General features: G+C 61.3%; 1 protein-coding gene across 1 annotated transcript; it reads right to left on the bottom strand.

Moving 5' to 3' along the window:
* Positions 1-261: 261 nt before the first annotated feature.
* Positions 262-6,702, bottom strand: TEX261 (testis expressed 261). Its single transcript, XM_052780905.1, has 6 exons — positions 6,549-6,702; positions 5,986-6,065; positions 5,317-5,470; positions 3,253-3,320; positions 1,995-2,097; positions 262-1,545 (listed from the first exon to the last, which is right to left on the bottom strand). Exons 1-6 carry the CDS (start codon positions 6,616-6,618, stop codon positions 1,430-1,432), a joined length of 591 nt encoding a protein of 196 aa, XP_052636865.1. The 5' UTR covers positions 6,619-6,702; the 3' UTR covers positions 262-1,429.
* Between the last annotated feature and the right edge of the window lie 11,306 nt (positions 6,703-18,008).

Raw genomic sequence — 18,008 nt, 5'->3', positions numbered from 1 at the left:
CCGACTCCCTGACAATAAAGAGCTCTGTACTGAGAATATACGCCTCCTGCTAACCCCTCTCAGTGACTAGCATCTCCCAAGGCCTCTGCGATGTGCTTTCTGCAGCCCTCCGGTCCCCTCAATAGCGCTCTCGTCCTCCACTATTTCTCTAAAAACATAAAAAATAATCCGCGTGCACAGAAGGCGATTTCCTCAGGCGACACCAACTCAAACACGGGAGCGGAACGCTTGTGAGCCAGAGGGACTCATGAGCCTCTCCGGTAAGGTGAACTTCACCCATAGCCTTTATTAGACGAGCAGCTCTCAAACAGAAACCACGCTTCTATCAATCAGCATCAAAACACACCAGTGTTAGTGGGCCCTGAACAAACTCAAGGGCAGGGAGGGGTGAGGCGGTACGACTGCATGCCTCACCTTTGCCTTCAGCAGAACTGGCCACAAAATGAGCCATTTTCCTCCGAAACTCCTCGAAAAGCCTTCCTGAACCATGAAACGGTGCTGCCAGAGCCGGGCGTTCCTGTGCCACAGCCACGCACAGCCCCGGCTCCTGGCTAGCACGGGGACATCTAGTTCTGGCACAGGCTGAAGGTGACCAACGAAGCAAAAAAAGGGGGGGGGGGAAAAGGTTTTTTTAATAATTACAAGGAACAAGAACAAAGGGTTCACCTCCTTCCTAGCACGATCATTTACTGCTGTACTGCTGCAGCATCCCAGCCACTCAGGGAGGCTTCCAGCAAAACCAGAGAAAAGTGGGTATTTCCAACATTAAAATCAAACAAAAAGCAATTCTGAGTCCTTCCAGGTCATCTCCCTGCAGCTGCGGAGTGCAGGGCAAGGCGCCCGCCCTCGTGCTCCCCTCCCGACGCGTGCTGCACGGCGGGACGCCAGCATCCTCCAGCGCTGGCAGGCTCCCAGCAGGAATACGTGGGATTTTGACAGTTTGATTACTTTATTCCTTTTTTTTTTTTTTTTTTTAATTAACGGCTCTGTGTAAACCTCACTTAAATGTCAAGCGCGTTCTGCTGCCACACTGAGGGAACCGTTCCCCCACAGCCAAACTACACCATGCGCAAACTCCTGGTTTTAAAGCCCAGCGGATGACAACGCCTCCCAGGTCCCCAGGCAGGGTGGGCAGTGCCGGGGGGCCAGACCCTCCTCGTACTCAGCCGGAGCCAAACATCCTTCTTGCACACAGTCCCGGGGGATCAGCAGAGCTGTAATAAAAAGGCACGAGCCCTCCCCGTGCGTCTGTCCAGCGCTGCTGGCACCTCCGGTCATTGCCGGGTTTATAGGTTCCTAGCAAAATCCCTTCGAGAGACCTCGAGGAGGGTTCGAGCGAGGCCTGGGGACAGTGCTGCCTCGCAGCCCTCTGCACAGTTTGGGTCTGCTCTGCTCCTTCACCGCAGCCAACGCCGGCTGCATCCGGGGCTCAGTAAATCTTCTGTCGGCTGGGCAGGATGGCCTCCTTGATGAAAGAGAAGATGAGGAGGATACCGGAGCGTTTGCCCCTCTTCCCCTTGGTGAAGTAGTTGGAGACCACGTCGTCTGCGGAGAGGAGGGAAGAACAATCAAACATGAACCTGCTGACAGCCATGGGAGCCCCGGGATGGGTCATCTGCTTTCAGGGCAACACATGAGCTGCCTTCAAAGCATGAAAGTTTCTGGTTTGCTCACATCTAGCCTACCTGGGCGTTCCCATAAGCCACTGACAGGGAGCCCAAATCCTGAGCTCCCTTTCTTGAGCTGTAGGGAGGGTCCAGGGAAAGCAACAGGGCCCCAGGACTGGAGAGATGCTGGATGTAAACAGCCCTCCCTCCACTCTGCTCACTCACCCCTCGACCTGCAGAAGCCCCCCTTTTCCTGCCCCGGTTTTTGGAAGGGTTTACCCGACCAGCTGCCCCCCTTCACCACTCTGTGCAGAGCGAATGGGGGGTGTTGAGTGCAGCCCCTGTCAAAAACCAGCCTGCGTCTGCCCGGGCCTCGAGAACGCTCACCTCCAGGCTGCACCGTGGAAGGCAGGACGTTCTCTCCAGCTGACAAGGAGACGAAAAAAGCAAAAGGAATTAACCACAGGCAGAAAGTGAAGTAGGCGAGAACCTGCGGGCAGAGCAAGAGAGGAGGTGAGAGCCGAGTTGCAACACACTCGGCGGCCATTCACACGCTGACTTCTGTTCAGGCTGACACCCATGAGTGCTGCCTCGGCCCCAGCTGTACCTCCCTGTGATACACCCCAAGCTTCTACCTGAACCCCTCGAAAGAAAGGGCACTGAAGGGGGAGAACCGCAGATCAACCTCTCCCAAGTCTCTTGGGTGCTGAGATAGCATCGCCTTGCGAGCTGATAAGGGGCTAAAATTCACCCAGCAACTTCCACGGAAGGACAGGGTGCACAGAAAAAGCCCTTGCTCCTCTCCTAGGCGCCTGAAAACCTTTACTTCTCCCCAAAACCGGGATTTTAAAAAGCATAATTAAAATGAGCAGGAAATTGGCTGTGCTGTTATGACTAATTAAATCCTCTTCACACCCTCCAGGGACTAAAAGGAAGAGTCAAGACCTGGGCTCGCTCCTCCTGCCCCAGAGTGGGATGCTGGTGTAGCACGAGGAGTCAGCGCTTGGGGGAGCAGCCGCTGCGGTTTGGGGAGAGGTGCCACACCAGCCTCCTTGTGCGCACCGATGCTGGAGAAGCGTTAAAACTTCATAAAAAGGTTGTTGGTTTTTTATTTTGGTGCAGGTTTTTTTGTTTGTTCTTAAAATTTGCACTAAGTGGCAGCTACTGGTGGGCCCGAACAAGCCCCTTTGTGAATCTGGGCCTTCATCTTGGGCAGGTGCGAGGATGGTGATACAGAAGAATTAGCATATCAGAGACATAAAAATAATGAGAAGCAATTATTCCAAAAGGGAAGTGATTCATGGTTAGCTTATAAAAAAAATTAAAAATAATGTTTTTGTCTACTTTTCCTAGTTTTCAGCATTTTAGAAAAAAGAAAAAAATATCCATGCTAAGATTCAGTATTTTTTCTGCTCTTCAGCTGGCTGTGAAAGCCCCAAGCCCACAGCCGAGAAAAGAAACTGCAGCTTCCCTGGTACTTCTGAGGGAACAAGCACAGGAAGCCCCAGGGAAGGTCCGCGAAAAATATTCTCAGTGTGTCTTACTGCTGACTGAAAAAATGGCATTTTCCTCTTCCCCCCCTCCCGCTAGCAGCTCCACGCTGGCTGGAGGAACATGGACCGACTCCTTCCCAAAGGTCTCTCACCTCAGAGAACAGGTAATACTCTTCAGCGAAGTACTGGAACGCTAAGTAGTGATTGAATATAACCAGCACTGCCAAAGAAAAACATAGCAAAGTCAGTCTCCAGCCTGGAAGAAATACCATCAGCGTATTCCAAGGGCCCCAAAAGAGGACATCCGCCTCCGCTGCCACAGCCCCTGCGAGGAGCAGTTCCTCCCTGCCGCACAGCCCCTTCCCCGCAGCCCCTGTACACCTGGAATCTTGCTGTTGCTAAAATATTTTCTCGCATCTAGTGAGAAATAGTGTGAGCAGCCAGAGTCCCCCGGGTCCCAGCTCATTTGTTACTCTGTGCAGCCCCGGTTGAGTCCCTCGTCCCTCCGGTGCTTTATGCTCCGTGTCCCCAAGGGCACCCTGGAAAGCCCAGCCTGACACTTGCTAATGCTGTGCAGCGCTGAGACAAGAAGCGAAAAACCCCGCATCCCCGACAGCTGCTGTGAAGAGAAGCTCTTCTGCCATCTGTAAACCAAGTCAAGCTGAAATGCAGCCAGGACAGTAGGGCTAACACTGTCCCCAGCAGCGAAAAACACCACTTAGCTCTTAAGAGGCAGGAATTGGAGCTTCTTTCGCCTTTTATTTCAGATGCCAAGACAGCAGCCCCAGCCCAGGAGCACCAGGTCAGTAGAGCCCCAGTGGGAGACAGCCCCGACACGAAATGCTGTGTCCCCATGCTGCTTTATCGTCCTCTCCAGCCTAAGGACGTCACCGAAGATCCAGATGAGAGTCTGGGTCTGCCAGAAAATGCAGCTCCTGATCTACGCACCACGGAAAAGCTACACTCATTTTGAAGTAGCGGTAAAATCCTGCCTTCATGAATGCTTTGAGGAGCAAAGGTATTTTGGTCATACACAGACAGCACCCTGAAATATGCATAAGGACCCAGAAAGTCATGCTGGAAGAAATTTTGCCCATTCGCTACTTAAGGTGTCACTAGAAATCACTCAGAGCAGAGATTAAAAGTCAGATCTGTGCACAGGACACTACAACACAAAGGAGACTTGGCAACTCGTGGCAGGAGGAAACCATTTGACCTACTCGGAGCAGCCAAAACCCAGTGTAATTAGCAGAGCTACTGGCCCACCACCCCAGACCCGGTGGCGGAGCTACTCCCTGGTTCAACCTACGATGTGAATCTGGCCGTTCATCAGCCAAACACGGCAGACAAACATCTAAGCTGCCTGCTTCAGCCAAAATATCGGTGCTGCTAATTTAAGCCCCTGCCCAACCCCACAACACAATCCCACACCCGTGCCAGCCGCTCGGAAGGGAGAAGAGACCGTCTTGCCCATCTCGCACCAGGACTTGCCTGGGCTGAGGACCAGGAAGCCTGCAGTCCATGGCAGCTGCAGACACAGGCTCGACAAATACTACAGGAATGGTGCAAACGTGAAAAATAAAAATCCCCGATTCAGGCTCGGCAATGCAATTTTCTAACATGACTTTCTCCAGTAACCCTGATGAATTTCCACATTAATTGTGGACATTTGTCCCAAAGCTTTTCTTTCTCTAAACATCAGCTCCTTACGATGGCACACACGCACCGCCTCGCACAGCCCAGCCCGACATCAGGCTGTAATTATACACGCTGGGTTTTTTGTTTCCTTCAAATCCCTCCTGCTCTTTACCAAGACCCAGTGAATGCCTGGAACAGGAGGTCTGCAGGGAGGATGCCGAGCTTTGGGACAGCCAGGATCTCGTTTCCCCAGCACTGCCACTTGAGTTTGGAGTGGAACTGGCCGGAGGGTGAAGCAGAGGGTGTCCGGGAAAGCCCGGTGTCCCCAGCTCTGCACCGGGGCACACAACCAAAGGCACTTCCCGCACCACCAGTCCCAGCCCACAATTATTGCAGCCACATCATAAAGTGCAATTAAAAAGTCCTGCACAAAGCTCAAAGTCCTTTTAAAAGCCGCAGGGGCTGCAACAGCAAAACCCAAACCTTTGCTGCCACCCAGAGCCCACCCAGTGATCAGGGTGACGAGGCTTCCTCCGCCCCAGCGCCCGCTCCCATGGGAAGGTGACGGCTGCACTCACCGCAGGACAGTATGAAATTGGAGGACGTCAGGACGATGAAGGGGAAGGTCTGCAGCAAACCGAAGTAGACCAGGTTGGTGAAGAGCCCCACGCCCACCATGAAACCAGGAAAGTGTTCAAAGAGGTAGAGGCCGACCAGCACGGCCGAGGAGAACTGGAAGAGAGAACGGGAGTTGCCTGGGGCAAACATGGGTGTGCAGAGAGCAGAACTGCAGGCAGCTGCGCAGGCAGGAATCCTGCCACCATCAAGGTGATTTTTAGTGTGCTCTGATGGCACCGCATCTCCCCACGCATCTCCCACTCGGCACCATCCACTTGGGAAAGCTCCAAATAGGAATCCCACCTTGCTGCTGCGGCTCCTGGTAGGACAGGCCACGGCTGGGCCTCAGTTTCCCCAGTTGAGGGGGGAGATGTGTCACCCAGCAGAGGTCAGGCAGGGTCACCACCTTCCCAGTTAAGCAAGGCACCGACTGAAGCAGCCCCTGCCAACCTCCCTCCTCGGGAGCTGGAGCCATCGTGGGGCCAGAAGAAGCAGGAGCTTCCCAAGCGCTTGTCCTGTCTGTCCACAGCCAACATCCCACACCGCAGCTGCTCTGCCAGCCCCGCTGCTGCTGCCCTGCGGGTGACTTTGGCAGGGAGCCACTCGTTTCTGCAAGCACGGGGACTTACCCAGATCATGTATTTGATTATCCTCCTGGTGACAACCGTGTACTCCTCGATCAGCTCCGCCAGGTAGTACAGCCCAGCAGCTGCGGAAGAAACGCCCTGCTCAACCCCACGGGCCGGGAGGGACCGGGACAAACACCGCTGCCTTCAGCCGCGGGGGTCCACGCTCACCCAACCCAGGGGAGACTGAAGGGCAGGGGTAACACCCCCCCCCAACTCTCGGGGGCACCTGGGGACCCCCAAACTCTGGGGCACCCGCAGGACCTCAGGAGCACTCGGGGGACTCGTGGGCACCCGTGGGACACCCCCGCCCCAACCTCTGGGGCATCCACAGCACCTCAGGGGCATCCGGGGGGGCTCAGGCCCCCGGGATGTGCTGGACCCGCGGCCCCGAGCCGGCTCCCAGCAGGATCCCAAGCTGCCCCCTCCCGGGAGCCACTCCCTTGCCGACAAAAAGCACGACATATCGCGACAGCTCCCGGGAGGAGCCTGAGGCCGGGCCCAGACCCCGCGCGGCGGCACCCCCGCAGGCTCCAGACCCCCCCCCCCACGGCGGCGGCGCTCACCGATGGCCAGGGTGACGAAAGCCACCTGGATGAGCAACGACAGCCAACTCAAGGCGTAGATGAACCACATGGCGGGGACAAACCGGGCCGGGCCCCGCCGCTCCCGGTTCCTGCTCCCGCTGTGGCGGCGGCGCTCGGCGCTGACCACGCGGCGCCGGAACAAGCGAGACCCGCCCCGCCCGGCCAGGCCACCGCCCCTCGGCGCTACAGCGACCCCTGCAGGCGCGGAGGGCTCCCGAACAGCAGGGTTCGGGGGGGGGGACACGAGAGGGACCCCGAAACGTACAGGGACCCCCAAAACTGTACAGGGACCCCGAAACGCGGGGGGACCTCGAAACTCCGAGGGACATCCCAAAACTGTATGGGACCCCCAAACTGTACAGGACTCCGAATCATACAGGGGCCCCCCAAAAGGATACAGGGACCCCCAAACCGTACAGGGACCCCGAACCATACAGCGATCCCCCCAAACCGTCCAGGGACCCCCAGCCGTACAGGGATTTCCCCCCCCATACCGTCCAGGGACCCCCAACTGTACAGGTATTCCCCCCCCATACCGTGCAGGGACACCCCAACTGTACAGGGACCCCCAAAACCATATAGGGACCCCGACCCACAGAGGGACTCCCCCCAGCTGCACAGGGACACCCCAAAACCGTACCGGGTCCCCAAACCGCACGGTGACCCCCCTCTCCCGAACTGTACAGAGATGACCCAAAACCGCACGGGGACCCCCAACTGCACAGGGACCCCCAAACTGCACACCGACCCGCCCAAACCATATGGGGACCCCGAACCATATGGGGACACCCCGAAACCGTTCAGGGACCCCCAAACCACACAAAGACCCCTCATCCAAACCATACAGGGACCCCAAACTGCGTGGGGACCCCCAAAACTGTACAAGGAGTCCCTCCAAACCTGTGTAGAGACCCCCTGAACCCATATAGCGATCCCCCTCCATGTGTATAGGGGCAACTCCTGCAGCTGTATAGGGTTCCCCCCTGCACCTACATAGGGACCCCCTCTCCGGCCATACAGCCTCCCCCCCCGGGACCCCCTCCGCACCCGTGCAGGGCCCCCCGATACTGTATAGGGACCTCTGCGCCCATTCAGGGGTTCCTCTGCACCCATATAAGGACGCCAGCACCCATATAGAGACTCCCTTCACCTGTATAGGAACCCTTGCACCCATATAGGGACCCCCCAGCTTGTATAGGGACCCCAGGGGGACACCATGGGGACACCAGGGACCCCAGCACCCGTGTAGGCACCCCTGTGTCCATATAGAGACTCCCTGCGCCCGTATAGGGACTCTCTCCATCCATATAGGGATGCCTGCACCTACCTCGGGACCCTGGGCTGACACCCCAGCACCCATATAGGATCCCTTCCACCTATATGGGGACCCTCTGCATCTGTATGGGGACCCTCTGCATCTGTATAGGGACCCCCGCACCCATATAGGGACCTGGCAGGGACCCCCACCCCAGCATCTTCACACCTGGCTGAATCGTGACCCACTGTGTGTCTGGGACCGACCCCTCCTCACCCCACAGCTCGGGGATCCCCTGGTGGGGGGGACCCTCAGCCTCTTCCCTCCCCTGCAGCTGCGGTGGGGCTGCACTGGGATGCACTGGACTGGTACCGGTCTGGCACTGACCTGCACTGGGCTGGCGCTGGGCTCTGCTGGGCTTGTACTGGGCTGCACTGGGCTGTGCATCCTGGCCAAGGCTTTGGCTGGAGGCATCCCCTCCTTCCCCTGCACCTGGAGGGTGCCTGGGACCCCCCCCCAGCCCTGCCAGGGCACCCAGCAGCCCCCCACCCCGGCCAGATCCCTTGGGGAACAACCCCCACGGGGAGGATTTTGGGGTGCTGGTGTGGAATCCCTCACTGCTGGGTGCTGGGGTGCTCGCTGCAGGGTGCTGGGGTGCTCGCTGCAGGTGCCGGGGGGGCTCGGTGTCTCTGGGAGCTCGAGGGGAGACGGGACAAGCTCACGGGCAGGACCTGTCACGCATGCACCCATTTCCATGTGTGCACCCCCCCCGCCCCTGCACAGCCCTGGGGGCAGAGGGGGGTACAGCTGGTGTCCCCTGCTCGGAGCTGCTGTTCCCCCCCGCCGGGGGTGGGGAGGGGGCTCAGAAGAGCTCTTTGCACCCACACCTTGCCACCCTGTGCCTGGCATGGCCCGGTTCACGCTCACCTCCCTGCGTCTGCAGCTGTGGGGCACGCTTAGCACACTCCTGGCAGCCCCCTGCAGCCCCCTGCCTTCCCTTTGCATCCCCCTGCATCCCTCCTGCATCCTCCTGAATCCCCCTACATCCCTCCTGCATCCATCTGAATCCCCCTGCATCCCCCTACGTCCCTCCTGCATCCTCCTGAATCCCCCTACATCCCTCCTGCATCCATCTGAATCCCCCTGCATCCCCCTACATCCCTCCCTTATCCATCTGAATCCCCCTGCACCCCCTTCATCCTCCTGTATCCCCCTTCATCCCTCCTGCACCCCTCTGTATCCCCCCCGTATCCCTCCTGCACCCCTCTGTATCCCCCCTGCACCCCCCTGTATCCCCCCCCATGTCCCCCCTGCCTCCGCAGGCGCTGCCCCTCTCTCCCCCCATCGCCCACTCCCCTGGCCCCCGGAGCTGTCTCGGTGCCCTGAGCACCCTCAGGACAGTGGGGTGCAGCTCAGCCCCCCCAGCTCTGCTGGGCAGGAGCAAGGACATCCCTGGGGAGGGGGAGCGAGGGGCCAGGGCCGAGCCGGGGAAGGGGTGGATGGAGGAAACCCCTCCTGCTTTTGCCTGCAGCACGCTGTTATTGTAGGGTTGTATACCGTGCAGTATACGTGTGCAGTATACGTGACCCATTTGTTATTGTAGGGTTGTGCGAGCACCGTGCTGTGAACATGACCAATTTGTTGTAGGGTTGCGTGAACACCGTGCTGTATACGTGACCTGTTTGTTATCGTAGGGTTGTGTGAGCACCAGGTTGTATACCCTGAGCTGTTATTGTAGGGTTGTATACTGCGCAGTATACGTGTGCAGTATATGTGACCTGTTTGTTATTGTAGGGTTGTGTGAGCATTGTGCTGTGTATGTGACCTGTTTGTTATCGTAGGGTTGTGTGAACACCAGGTCGTGTACCCTGAGCTGTTGTGGGGTTGTGTGAACACCATGCCGTATATGTGGCCCATTTGTTATTGTAGGGTTGCACGAGCACCAGGTTGTGTATCCTGAGCTGTTATTGTAGGGTTGTGTGAACACCGTGCCGTATATGTGACCCATTTGTTATTGTAGGGTTGCACGAGCGCCAGGTCGTGTGCCCTGAGCTGTTATTGTAGGGTTGTATACCATGCAGTATACGTGTGCAGTATACGCGACGTGTTTGTTATTGTAGGGTCGTGTGAGCACCGTGCTGTATGTGACCTGTTTGTTATTGTAGGGTTGTGTCAGCACCACATTGTGTACCCTGAGCTGTTGTGGGGTTGTATACCGTGCAGTATACGTGTGCAGTATACGTGACGCGTTTGTTATCGTAGGGTTGCGTGAGCCCCAGGTTGTGTACCCTGAGCTGTTACTGTAGGGTTCTATACCGCGCAGTATACGCGTGCAGTATACGTGACCCATTTGCCATCGCAGGGTTGCGTGAGCCCCAGGTTGTGCACCCCGAGCCCTTGTTTCGGGGTTGCCCTGTGCTGCGCCCCCCCAGCGGGGCAGCCCCTGGGAGCACCCACCCGAGGGCAGGGCTGAGCCCAGCGGGGTGCGGGGGTCCGGTGCTGGCAGGATCCGGCCTCGCTTCGAGCCATTCCCCCTGTGGCCCCCCCCAAAGTCTTTGCCGCCGCCTCCCCGCCGGCAGCTCGGCGTGCGTTTTGGGGTGCGTGACAGTCCCCGTCCCCCGCTCAGCTCGGGGTGCTCGGATGGGGGGGTGAAGCAGGCTTCGCTGGGTTTGCCCTGAAAGTGCTTGGGGTGCAGCAGCGTTCTCCCCCCGGGAACAGTGTGGGGGGGGGGATTTTTGGGGTGGGTGCTGGGCTGCAGCACCCCACGGGGCTCCCCCACCCTCAGCAGCTGCTGCCCCGCTGCGCCTCGGCCCCCAAACCTCGCTGAGACCCCAGGGAGCGTGGGGGGGGGGTGTACGTGGGGTGGAAGGGCAGGGGGGTGTATTGGGGGGGCCTGCATGCTGGGGACGTGCGTGGGGGGGTGTGCGTGGGGTGTACCCGCAGGTGGGGTGTGTGCGTGGGGTGTCTGTGCATGGGGGGGGGGGTGTGTGGGGGGGTATATGTGCATGGGGGGGTGCATGGGGGACATATGCGTGGGGTGTACATGCATGGGGGGGCGAACGGGGGATAGGTGTGCATGGGTGCACATGCACGGGGGGGGTGCACAAGGGGGGTGTACGATGTGGGCTGCGTGTGCATGGGCTGTGTGTGTTATGGGGTGTCTGCGCACGGGATGTCTGCGTGCGGGGCTGGGCCGGGGGGGTGCACATGTGTGTGGGGGTGTCTGGGGAACATGTGTGCATGGGGTGTACATGCGTGGGGGGGTGTGCGTGTGCATGGGGTGGTGCAGGGGTGCATGTGCATGGGGTGGTGCAGGGGTGCACGTGCATGGGTGTGCGTGGCATGTATGTGCATGCGGGGTCTGGGGGTGTGGGGTGCATGTGTGTGTGGGGGGGGTGTACATGGGGGGGGGGGGTTGTGCATGTGTGCGTGCGCAGAGGCCAGGCCCACGGGCCCCACGCTGCTGTGGCAGAGCCAGCCCGGTGCTAATGCACCCCGGCACGGCTGGCGGGGGCTGCCGGTCCCAGTGCTGACCCTGGGGGCTCGGTGACCGAGCACTGACCCCCGTGTGGGGGCTTCAGACCAGCCCCCCCCCCCCCCCCAGCCCCAGGGGCTGCCCCAGGCAGCCAGGAGCTGCACTGGGGGGGGGAAAGTGGCTGTGGGGCCGGTGCCCAGCCTTCGTGGGTGCAGGTGTGGGTGGGGGTAACTGCAAACCCGGGGGATTTGGGGTGCAAGGCACCCGCTCCCCCCACTGAGCAGGGAGACCCCCAAAACAGCCGAAATGCCGAGCGCTTTCCATTGCAAAATATGTGTTTTTCTCAAAACGGTGCCTAGCGTCTGGGATTTGCGGGAAAAAGCAGGTTTTCACACCGGTTCTGGAAACTTCTGATAAAAAATGGTCACTGAAAGCTGCTGGGAAGCTCTTTGGAGAGACGATGACCTGGACTTAGGGGGGCTCGTGCTGGGAGCGGTGGTCGGCAGAGCCGGCGGTGCTCAGCCTTCCTGGGTTGTTTTCCTCTCCCTGTGTCCCCCCCACCCCGAGGTTTCCCATTTTTGCCAGGAATCCCCCGTTTCTCCCGTTGGCACAGGGTCTGCTCAGGCGCTCGGACGCGGCTGCTCGTGCCCGGGGGGGAGCTCCAGCTGGACCGAGACCCCCCCCCAGGCTCGGGGCTGGAAGCAGCAGTGAGCACTGGGGAGGGGGGGGCAGTTTTGCCTTTTGCACCCCAATGTGCAACCGCCGTGGGCATCAGCACCCATTACCACTGCCTGGATGCTGGGCACCCCGAGAACCCCAGGCACCCCAACTATCCTGAGCATCCCAAGCACCCTGGGGACTCCAGGCATCCCAGGTAGCCCAAGCACCCCAAGGACCGTGGGCACCCCAAGCACCCTGAGCACCCCAGGCACCCAAATAGCACAGTCCTCATCCCCCTCAGCGCCCACCTCCACCCAGGGACAACCAGGCTGCAGCCCCAAGCACAGCACCCATGTCACCCCGTTCCCCATCCCACCGGCATCGGGGTCCCCGAGCCACCGTGTCCCTGTCCTGGAGCCTGCAGCCTCAGGGGATGCTTGCACAGCGGTGCTCAGTCTCCGTGCTGGGGACCAGAGGGTGCAGGATCTGGTCTGGAGGGGCCCTGGGGATCCCGCCTGGCCCCGGCGAGGGGCTTTGGGACCCTCTGTGTGCTGTGGTGGGTGGGTGGGCATGGCCCCACGCCGTCTGCGGGGCTGGGCTGCGTGAGGGCTATTTTGGGGTGGGTTTGTTTTTTTTTTTTTTTCCCTTTTTCCCCCCAGTTCAACCCAACAACAAAATGGCTGCGAAGTTCATCTCCGTGCCCCGCTGGGAGCTGCCTTCCCTGCCCGCGCTGCCGGGGCACCCAAGCACAACTAATGTGCCAGAGCACCCCGGGAGGAGGCGCGACTGGCTTTTTCCCCTCTTTTTTCCAGCTCTTTATGTATTTGACAGAGCTTTTTGCTGCTTCCCCCCCCCCACCCTCCCCACCCCACCTCTTTCTCTGCCTCCTCACTCCCTGCCTGCATGGCACGGGGCACCCCGACTCCTGCTGTCCTGGCCCCCCGACTCCTGCTGTCCTGGCCCCCCGACTCCTGCTGTCCTGGCCCCCCAACATCCCTGGGCATCCCCAGGTATCTGGGTGTCTCCATCCCCACCAGCCCCTCTTCATCCTCATGGACCAGCGTGGGGGGTTTTCCCCCCCATGGATCCCCACGGATCCTGCCTGCCACCCCCCAACCCTGTGCATCCCCATGGGCTAGGGGTTCTCACCCCCCAGTCCTGCTCATCCCCACGGACAGGGTTTTTCTGGATCACCCAAGCCCTCAGGTTTCGCTATGGACCAGAGTTTTCACCCCCCCAATCCCCTGTGCAGCCCCACAGATGGGGGTTTCTCAGCCACTCCCCAGCCCTGTGCACCCCTATGGATGGGGACTTTGTGCCCCCCCCGCCAGTCTTGTGCATCCCCACGGACCAGGATATCTTCCTTCTCCAGCCCCACACATCCCCATGGATGGGATTTTGCCCCCCACATCCTGAGCATTCCCATGGATGGGATTTTGCCCCCCAAGCCCCACACATCCCCATGGATGGGGTTTTGCCCCCAAGCCCCACTCATCCTCACAGATGGAGCTTTCCTAGCCCCCCCCAGCCCCACAGACATGGATTTTGCCCTCCCCAACCCCACACAACCCCACACCAGGATGCCTCCCACACCCCACACCCCCCCCAACCCTCTGGGTCTGGGAAGGGGGGGGACAGGCAGGAAGAGGGGGGCAGCGGCTGCGCGGGGCTGAGCCCCATTCTTTATGCATCCCTGCCCTGATGCAGCCTGACAGGCCAGTTGCATTTGGTACCTCGCACATAAGCGGCCGGAGCTGCCTGCTATTTTGGTTGATGCTAATTTGCTCCGTGTTGGGCTGCGGTTCACGCTCCGGTCAGCCTTGCCTGATACTATATTCCCGTTTGTTCCAGTAAAGGTTTTTCTGTCAGCTCCCCTTAGCCTTGATGTGCTCCCCGAACTGTGAATGCAACGCAGTTGGGGACCGGGCCATGTGAGCCTGTCAGCTCTGCTCCGCTCACTGGCCAGTGCTGGGGGCACCCTGGGGTGGGGGGCACCCCGCTCCTTTCGCCCCCAGGTCGCCACATCTCGGGGAGGGGAGAGGTGATGGGGTGAGGGAGGAGCGGCGTTAGGAGCCCCAATGGGAAGGGGGAGCCCAGGACGTCCCCATGGGGTTTTAGGGGAGCCCGGCACATCCCCATGGGTTTTAGGGGGAGCCCAGCACATCTCCATGGGGTTTTAGGGGAGCCCAGCACATCCCCATGGGGTTTTAGGGGAGCCCAGCATGTCCCCACGGGGTGGTAGAGGAGTCCAGCATGTCCCCATGGGATTTTAGGGGAGCCCAACCCATCTCCATGGGGTTTTAGGGGAGCCCAGCACGTCCCCATGGGGTTTTAGGGGAGCCCAGCATGTCCCCATGGAGTGGTAGAGGAGTCCAGCATGTCCCCATGGGATTTTAGGGGAGCCCAGCACATCCCCATGGGGTTTTAGGGGTGCCCAGCATGTCCCCACAGGGTGGTAGAGGAGTCCAGCATGTCCCCATGGGATTTTAGGGGAGCATGGCACATCTCCGTGGGGTTTTAGGGGAGCCCAGCATGTCCCCATGGGATTTTAAGGGAGTCCAGCACATCTCCATGGGGTTTTAGGGGAGCCCAGCATGTCCCCATGGGGTGGTAAAGGAGTCCAGCATGTCCCCATAGGATTTTAGGGGACCCCAGCACATCCCCATGGGGTTCTAGGGGCACCCAGCACATCCCCATGGGGTTCTGGGGGACCCCAGCACATCCCCATGGGGTGGTACAAGAGGCCCCCCCCCCATGCCCCTGCCCCACAATGTCCCATGCAATGCCACCAAGGTCCCCAGCCCGTGGGTGCTCCTCCTGGAGGGACCCCACGGGGGGCAGAGGAGGTGGCCGAAAGCCTGGCAGGGCTGGTGAGGTACCCCAGGGACCCCCACCCCGGCTGTGTCCTGCGGGGTGCTGGTCCCAGCGGGAGAGCTCAGCTGCCTGTTGGGGGTGCAAGGGGGCCCCCCCCACATCCCCCGGCTCCCCACTGCCCTGTTGTCCCCAGCTCCCCTGCGGGGAAAAAAAATCTGTGGCTTCAGGTGCTCCCCTGGTCTTGGGGTGCCCATATGGATTTGGGGGAGGCCCCGGGGGTTTCCACTTGGATTTGGGGTGCTCTCCTGGACCTAGGATGCTTACCTGGCTTTGGGGTGCTCCCCTGGCTCTGGGAGACGCCCTGGAGTTCCGACTTGGGTTTGGGGTGCTCCCCCAGACCTGGGGTGCTCCCCATCCCTCACAGCCCTCTCTGCTCCATCTCCTGCCCCCCTCCCCGATCACTCAGGGGGTGTCCATGCCACCCCTCTTGCCCTCGGTGGGGGTTCAGGGGTCCCATCTCCCCTCGGATGGGGTTCGGGGGGTCCCGTCTCCCCTCGGTGGGGTGTCCATCCGCCGCTCGCACCTCTTCCGAGCTTGGACTGCCCTCTAGTTTCCCACCTGGTGGGGACACAGAGCGGAGAGCTCGTGGGGGGGCTTCTCCACAGGACACCCATGATGCCCACCCAGTGGGTGCCCCACTGGTGACACCGCCAAGCCTGGCCCTGGGACGCGGCTCCGGGGTCGGCAGCTCTCGGTGCACGGACACAGGCACGGTGCCAGGGCATCGTCACGCACCGGCTCTGCCTCGGGTCCCCTCTTCCCCCCAGAGACCCCCATGGGGGTGAGGGGTGCTGGGCCTCATCCTGCACACATCCCACGGGCCAGCACCCACCACCCAGCACCCACGAATGCCCCAGACCGTGGGTGGGGGGATGCTGATGCCCTGGGGGGGAGTGTGGCCCCGCAGCCTGCAGCGCTGCACCCCCAGCGCACAGCCACGCCGTATCCCATTGCACAAGCGTCGCATCCCATCGCACACGCATCACACCCCATCGCACACGCGTCGCACCCCATCGCACACATGTCGCACCCCATTGCGCGCACAGTGCATCCCAGTGCACACGCATCGCACCCCATTACACACGCGTCGCACCCCATCGCACGTGCGTTGCATCCCATTGCACACGCATCGCACCCCATTACACACGCGTCGCACCCCATTACACACGCGTCGCACCCCATCGCACACGCATCGCGTCCCACCGCACACACACACGACGTCCCATCGCGCGCGCAGAGTATCCCATCGCGCGGGCGTTGCAGCTCGGCGCGCGCACGCAGCACCCCGTTGCACACGCGTCACGTCCCGTTGCGCGCGCAGGGCATCCCGTTGCACGCGCGGCATCGCGTTGCGCACGCACGGTGCCCCAGTGCGCCCACAAACACCCCCCCCCCCCCCACTTTCACATGGTGTCCCACCGCACCAACACAGCACCCCGCTGCACATCAGCACCCACGTGGCACCAGCACCCGCTCGGCACAGCCGCGCACCAGCACCCATCTGACCCACCAGCACCCACCGACGACCCTGAATCCCCGTGGGCGACCCCGGCCCCTGGGTGCTAGGGTGGCTGGGGGCCGGGAGGGGGGGGGGCTGGGGGCTCTGGCTGCGTCAGCCGGGGATTAGCGGGGCTGGGATCTGCCTGAGCCGTGATCCCTCTTAGCACCCAGCCCAGGTGCCCTCCCGGGGCTTAGCGGCCCCTGACGCCACCCAAAGCCGTCACCGGGTCCCCTGCGCCCACAGGGACGTGGGGGCACAAAGCGGGGGGGGTGGCAGAGCCGGCATCGCCTGTGGGCTCTGGTCTCCTGGACTGAGCCCCAAATCCTTGCCTGTGCCAGATGCTGGGGGTCCCCTGCCACGGGTGGGTGGGTGTGTGTGGGGGATTCTCGGGTGGCTAGTATGGGGTCGGCACCCTCCTGCCTGCCCCGCACCAGGTCTGCACCCGTTGGGGTGAGAAGGGGCTTTTTTAGGGGACACCCCCCTGCACCCCAACATCGCGCCCTGAGACCTCGGCCCCTCCGCCGGCTCTGGGCTTCGGCTCCGTGCTCAGCCCCGGCTCCCAGCGAGCACTGGGAAGTGCCGGGAGATGCCAGTACGGCCCCACGGCGGTGGCGTGAACACAGCCCCACGGACACCCATGGGTGCAGGGGGCCTGTCCCCCCGTGACGGCACCGTGGGACCCCCAGGTGCCACCGCCTCGGCGGCTCAGCCAGCAGCTCCGTGCCCGGGGAGACGGCTGGCAGCCCGGTGACACCAGCTTGGTGACGCCAACCCGGTGACACCAGCCCAGCTCTAAATCCCTCCTGTGAGCCGGAAAAAAAAAAACCAAAAAAAAACCCCAACCCCTCCTTCGGAGTTTATTAACTCATTTTCAGAGCCCGGCCCCGCCGGCTGCCGGCGCGGGAGCTAACTAGGTCAGGCGTGCGCCTCTGCCGCCGGCCATCGCGGCCACGCCGGGTGCCAACCGCCCTCCCGCCGAACAGGGGACACGAGGGGACACGAGGGGACACGAGGGGACACGAGGGGACGCGGGGCGACACGGGGGGACGGGGTGACCCCAGGACCCCGCAGCCGGCACCCCTCTTTGGGGTCACGGCGGAGGCAGGAGCCGTGCCCGTAGGCAGCCCGGTGTGCGAGCGCACGCCTTCCCACGCGCGTGCGTGCACGTGTGCGCGCGCACACGCGCCTTCCTATAGATGGGGAAACTGAGGCACGGGGAGGTAAAGGATGCACCGAAGGTGCCTTGCCCCAGGGTGGCCTGGGGGTGCCCCTGTCCTGGGGGATCCTACCCCCCCCCAGCCCCGCCCTGCAATAAGATCAATTAGAGATGCACAGATCAGTTTTAACGAGCGGCGTCCAGCAGCTCAGCCGCCCTCTGCCCCCACTAATGCTCTGCCTCTTGCAAAGCGGCTCCGTGGCCCCGACACACCCCCCCCCAACACTGGGACCCCGGCGCTGGGGCTGAGCTGGGGGGGGACAGGGAGGGGGCCGGGGCTGGGAAATGCTGAGTCAGCAAAATGGCTTGGAGGGTGGGAGGGGGGTTTGGGGTAGGAGAGGGGTCAAGGGTCCGGCCTGATGGTGACGGGCACCCGCTCCGCATCGGGGCGTTGAAGGGCATCTCTCCCCACCTGGGGGGAGCCAGGATCCGTCCCCATCCCCATCCCCATCCCTGTC

The sequence above is a fragment of the Harpia harpyja genome, chromosome 2 (assembly GCF_026419915.1).
Source record: "Harpia harpyja isolate bHarHar1 chromosome 2, bHarHar1 primary haplotype, whole genome shotgun sequence".
NCBI classification, from domain to species: Eukaryota; Metazoa; Chordata; class Aves; order Accipitriformes; family Accipitridae; genus Harpia; species Harpia harpyja.
This window is presented reverse-complemented; position numbering and strand designations above follow the sequence as displayed.

Excerpts from the sequence above, each read along its gene's own strand:
- TEX261 (XM_052780905.1), bottom strand. The coding sequence starts at position 6,618 with ATGTGGTTCATCTACGCCTTGAGTTGGCTGTCGTTGCTCATCCAGGTG. Across the intron at positions 5,471-5,985 it reads TAATCAAATACATGATCTGG|TTCTCCTCGGCCGTGCTGGT; the intron begins GTAAGTCCCCGT and ends TCTCTCTTCCAG. Across the intron at positions 1,546-1,994 it reads TTCCACGGTGCAGCCTGGAG|ACGACGTGGTCTCCAACTAC; the intron begins GTGAGCGTTCTC and ends TCCTCTCCGCAG.